Source organism: Conger conger, chromosome 14 (assembly GCF_963514075.1).
Source record: "Conger conger chromosome 14, fConCon1.1, whole genome shotgun sequence".
Taxonomy (NCBI): Eukaryota; Metazoa; Chordata; class Actinopteri; order Anguilliformes; family Congridae; genus Conger; species Conger conger.
The window spans coordinates 28464665-28470633 of record NC_083773.1 but is presented as its reverse complement, the minus strand read 5'-3'; the positions used below and the strand labels follow the sequence as shown (position 1 = coordinate 28470633).

Sequence of the window (5969 nt, the reverse complement as noted above, 5' to 3'; positions counted from 1 at the left end):
AAAACACAGCGTATGCTCAAGCAGTATTACATTCCCTCTAAAAAAAATGCTGACAGACTTCCCAAGCACAGCCCGTGGCGCCTGAAAAAACTCAATCAATATATTCATCAAAGAATCTGGAAGTCTCTTGCCTGATGGACTTCCCAATCCACCTCATATTCCTCTATAATTATAAATGATAAATTACATATAATTTCATGACACTATTTCCCACAGTGAAGAGAGTACACACCATGACCACCACAGAAGACAAATACAATCAAAAACCTGTCAAAGTAGAATTTCATCATTCATTCATTATCCTAACCCGCTTATCCTGAACAGGGTCGCAGGGGGGCTGGAGCCTATCCCAGCATACATTGGGTGAAAGGCAGGAATACACCCTGGACAGGTTGCCAGTCCATCGCAGGGCACACACACCATTCACTCGCACACTCATACCTACGGGCAATTTAGACTCTCCAATCAGCCTAACCTGCATGTCTTTGGACTGTGGGAGGAAACCGGAGTACCCGGAGGAAACCCACGCAGACACGGGGAGAACATGCAAACTCCGCACAGAGAGGCCCCGGCCGACGGGGATTCGAACCCAGGACCTCCTTGCTGTGAGGCGGCAGTGGTACCCACTGCACCATCTGTGCCACCTCAAAGTAGAATTTGAGATTCATATTCATGTTATATGTATACAATGCATGTAATAATGCTCCTTTACCATTAGAGGGAGACAGCCTCTAGATCACCTTCAATGCTTACAGTGTAACTACAGTGAAAGGTACAAGGACAACACTTAATTATGGCCTATTGTCTTAAAGCATTGTAAAGTGTGTTATGGACAGCTTGAGTGATGTGCACATTGTCCACTGGGACGCAGTCAGAGGAGATGAGGGAGAGAGGCGGGAGGGATGCGGGCTGTGTTCTGCTCCCTGATTGGCTCTGTATTCAGCAGAATATTTTTGCTAGTCTTTGATTATGTGTGCATAACAGGCACACGTCAGCATATGGCCGATAGTAGAAATACGGGAATGATTAGTAAATTCAATGAGGCTGCGTCTAATCAATCAGCCACCAGTAATCCCCTCCAAACTTGTTTTTTTACTGCCACTCTGTTTTAGAAGTCTTATATCCATGTCCGATTAAATCCAGGTGCTGTCCACCTGAAAATAATCACATTGTACTGCTTTCCCGCAAAAACACATCCCACATTCTTCAGCTTTCAACAAAGTACTAATCACATCATATGCTACAGCTTTCCACCTGAAACTAATAACATATCACAGAAAAGCCCATCATAAAACAGAAGTCAATCTCATATTGCATTGAACTGCTACAGTATATAAAACAAATCATATTCCACAGCTTCCCACCTGAAGAACACATTTCCTCATTGTTACATTGTTTGCATTGCATTGCAGTTGTTGTCATTGAAATGCTGGCACCCATTTGACCAGAGAAATCAATCCTACCATTAATTCAAAACTGGGGTACATTGCCACTGAATTGCCTACTGACTAAACTGAATATTCAGTTCATGGTGTAATCTGAAATCTGAAACTGACATTGATCATTTCACAATACAAGTATTTCACACATGAGCTTTTTTCAATGTGCTTCAGGCAAGTGTCTATCGGGTTGACAGTTAAGACAGTTAATACTGGGCTGACAAGACTTCAGCCCTGGCCTTCAGGCAGGCAATATTTCATCTTGCGATGGCCAATTAGAAGGCTCATTAATGTCATTTTGTCACCCCTAACCTAAAAATTAAAACATGGGAAAGCTGTCCTTTTGTAGCCAGGAGGAAAACTAAACTGAATAGTTGTAGAACTGCAAAGCAAAATACAATGAGGCTATCTCTTAATATATCTCATTACTGGGCCCGGGACTTGCCCTTAAAAGCAGTATGTTTCTGAGACAGGAGAACACAAGTTGATTTCACTTCAGGTCCAAACAAATGCCAGCACATGCATATGTTAGAGGAGATCGCTGAGCTCTCTCTGTCTATCTGCCTGTCCGTCTGTCCGAGGAAGGGGTAACAAGGAGAATACCAAGATAGATGATGAGATGCAGGGCAACAGAAAGAGAGGCAGAGAGAGATGGACAGACAGATACAGGCCCCACTTTACCCACTCCGCACATGATAGGGCCCAGCGCCCCCCCCCCAATCCACCACAGAACATCTCACTCTATGGCCCGCTCCCCCCCCCCTCAAACAATAAATAAACTGTCATAAGTCACCAAAACAATCCAGCCAAAAAATCCTTTTTTCCACTCTCGTCCACCCATTCAGAGATGTTGTTGTTGTTTGTCCTCCCCACAAACGTACCATTTATGCAGACTGGCTGATTCACAAATTTGGGGGGGTTGGACTGGAAGTCGACCCCCCCAAAAGACTCTGAGACTCCAAAACCAAAAAACAAGGAAAAAACTGACATTATTTCCTATCCTGACAACCATTCATAATGTGCCACCGCAATGTTCCGAAATATTCTCTGGGTGAATCAAGGCTGCCCACAGTAAGTTTGTGAGACCTCTATAGCCCACTGTACAGATGGAAATATTAGCCCAAGCTGCCAAAACTACACCGAAAAGGCAATTAGATGTGAGAGTCCAGGGCTGCCAATAAGTTAGGTGCACCACATACAGTCATTGAACGAGCAGAAAATACTCAGCAGAACAGTGCTTCAAGTGTGGAGCACTGTTGCACCTTGTTGCTTCTGTCCTCTCTTTACTGCCTCCACTCCCCATACAAGCTGCTTCACATTGGAGAAACAGATGAATACGTATGTCTTACCAGCTCGCGGTGTGGACATCCAGTTCCAGAGGCTCAGAGTCTCTCCATGACGGTGCCACCCCCGAGGGCGCTACAGACATCAGCTTCGTTTGGACACGAGGGTGCCGGTAGAGTGTCAGACGTCAGACTGAACGGCGTAAAGTTGAAGGGAAAGGGAATGAGAGAGAGCATGTGAAAGAGAAAATGAGAAAGAGCGAAGCACTCAGACTGCCCCAATATCTCACACTGGCAGTCTAATTCCACAGTCTCTCCTTGCACTTCTGTCAGTGCAACCCCAGAAGTGAGACCAGAAAAGAGAGAAAAAAAGAGAGAGAAAGAGAGAGAGAGAGAGAGAACGGGGGAGGGACTGTCTGTGAAGAGGCTGGAGGCAGACTTAGACAATGGCAGGAAGCCCTATATCAGGACGCTGAGCACAAAAATAAAAACACAAAAACTGCACAGTAAAAATAAGGACACAGAGAATGTCCGCCCCGAATTAAAATTCCTCCTCACCATAAAGCATATCAGCAATAATGCCCCGTCATGTGGGTCTTGTAAAAGGGTGCACATTTGATAACATGGGGTGGGGCTCAGTGGCCCACAGAAACTGCTAATATCTATACTAAGCCTTAAAAGTCTTTAAGAGGCTGCAGCATTTCCAGGGAATTATAATTGTGTTTTGAAGGCATTGTGTTTCAGTCTACGCGATTCACAGCACACAGTCCCACACTGTGTGCTGTGTGTGTGCACTGTTTGTGACTCAAAGCTCTGTACTCCTGCAGCACTCTGGTTGAACAATTCCTGACCACCGAGTAGACACCACTGTGCTAAAACCACCTTATACTAAATGGCCAGATCCCTTGCATTGCTGCAATCCACCTAAATCCACCTGACCCCTGTTGCTTCTGCACCGGATCCACTGGATCCCTAGTCCTGCTGCTACTAATCCGGTAATCACTGCCCTCGTTACTATTCATCCAATGGATCCCTGGCATCACTGCACCAGAGATCTGCTGCTTTCCTCATTAAGAAAGGAATCCACCAGAGACCTAGAAAGAAAGTAGGAACTGTGGCACAGCGCCTAGTGGGTCACTGAACTGAGTTACTGATATGATAAGAGACAACTGAACTGAGTCACTGATACGATAAGAGACAACTGAACTGAGTCACTGATACGATAAGAGACAACTGAACTGAGTCACTGATATGATAAGAGACAACTGAACTGAGTCACTGATACGATAAGAGACAACTGAACTGAGTCACTGATACGATAAGAGACAATCACTCAAGCCAGCCAGCAGGCTTTTCATTCACTTTTCTGGAGATTAATTAGACAATAGAGCAAACCAAGATTCATTTTGCACAAAAAATGCCTTAAGTTGGTTTGGGAAAGCCAAAACACACATAATGGCTCTTTCCCTCAAGGCACAGCTGACCCTGTTAAGGAACACAAGTGGAATATTTGTCTTCCAAGGCAGAAGGGTTTCACCTAAAAGTTTGGACAGAAATTTTGATTGGGGCTTGAATCTGCGTCAGAGCGCAGGTTGTAACTCACAGTACGCTTTTGACATACGTACACATCAATAAAAATGTATTCTCTGGTTTGGGGAGTTCCACATACTCTTGAGAACATTGGAGGTTACACCACAGGACAGGAGAGTGGTTGGCTGACAGTCCCAGAGAGCTGCAGGACCCTGCCTCTCTCACTCTCTCCACACCACAGCATGTCAGCTCTTCCTCCTCTCTGCATTCCACCAGCCTTCATCACTCATCTGATATGTCCTTACAACTGCTAAACTTCCTGACCCAAAGCATAGAAACCCACAGGCAAATAAATCCATGGTAATACTAACAATGCCTAAAATATTTGAGATATTTCACAGATTATTTTTCTACCATATTTGCTTGGAACATAACCCAAAAATCCCTTGTCAGTCCGTGTACACAAACCCTCAGCAACGCAAGTGCAGTGTAGGGCAGCAGAGCCAAGACCCTGGATGGCCTTGGTATCCTGTGTGGTCTTTCACTGTGGGTTCCGTTGGGAGAGGAGGATCACATGATTGGAGAGCTCGACTGAAACATCATCCATTAGAAAAACACAGCAACAACAAAGGAGGCAAAAACACAACAGTTCCTCATCCTGCGGGGCAGATGTGTGGTTAGGCCTCAGCTCAAAGTACTTGCAAAGCAATTCTGATCGATGAGCAAGTCTGCCTGAGAGAAAATCTCTGAATCTGCTGTTTCGCTAGTTAAAGTATTAAATGATGTGTCATAATTAACCTCACCAGGCTTAGCATTCATCTTCATCCTTGATAAATAATGATTTTGAAAACTCCAGGCCGATGAAGGTATATAATAATAATAATAATAGTAATATGCAGGTTAAGTTGTGCATTGAGTTGTTCTCTCTCGCAAATTATTAGCCAATTGGATACAAATGTGAACAAATTGAGCCAAAACTTTAATTATTTCCAGGTCATAGCACAAAGTTGAATAATTAGGGATTATAGCCTTTTGAAAACAAACATATACAGTATATAACAATAATACTGAATTGCAAACATGCAGGAAGATGCTAGTTTAGTCACACGTTCTGGTTTTCCCGGGATTGTTCTCTTTTTTGAGCAACTGCCCCGGAAAATTACTATTCTTTCTCGGGACACAAATTGTCCCGGTTTTTTGTACTTCTAAATGTCAGAGTTACAAATAAAAACAGATTTTTCTATTCAGTTTTTTCCTCTTTACATTTAGACATCCAATCCCGTGTCTGTAAACAGGTAAAAATGAGTAAAACACAGCGGCGATTGGCCACATGCCTATACTTCTTTTTAATTGGTAGCAGCTAGCAACCGCTGTACGGGCTGTCAGTCTGGCGCGTGCATTCACATCAACGACCCCACAGAAGAGGGGAAAGACCTATGTTTTTTTATTTTTGTCCTTTTTGTGAATAAACGCACCCTTGAGTGCTTAAAACTGCAACGGTCTTGTGTCTCACTCTATATTATATGCACATCTCCCTGATTCCCCCTCTGGTTGCCACAGAGTCCTAAGTCAGGACAATTAGAGGTAAGAGAGGCAATAGGGAATCCTACAACTGTTAACATAGTATATTTGCAAATATGGTTTAATGCCCTGCATCACGCGTCAAATGTCTCGGCTTTTCACAAATCAAATGTGGCAGCCCTACTGAAGACACAAG

General features: G+C 43.9%; 1 protein-coding gene across 2 annotated transcripts in view; it reads right to left on the bottom strand.

The window, feature by feature from the left end:
* LOC133110723 (histone deacetylase 7-like) overlaps nucleotides 1–3282 on the bottom strand; it is a 50780-nt gene extending 47498 nt beyond the window's left edge. For both annotated transcript variants that reach the window (XM_061220994.1, XM_061220995.1), the window contains exon 1: nucleotides 2789–3282. In XM_061220994.1, coding sequence (XP_061076978.1) covers nucleotides 2789–2807 — 19 coding nt within the window. In that variant the 5' untranslated portion in view covers nucleotides 2808–3282. The remainder of the gene's footprint in view (nucleotides 1–2788) is intronic.
* Nucleotides 3283–5969: the final 2687 nt, after the last annotated feature.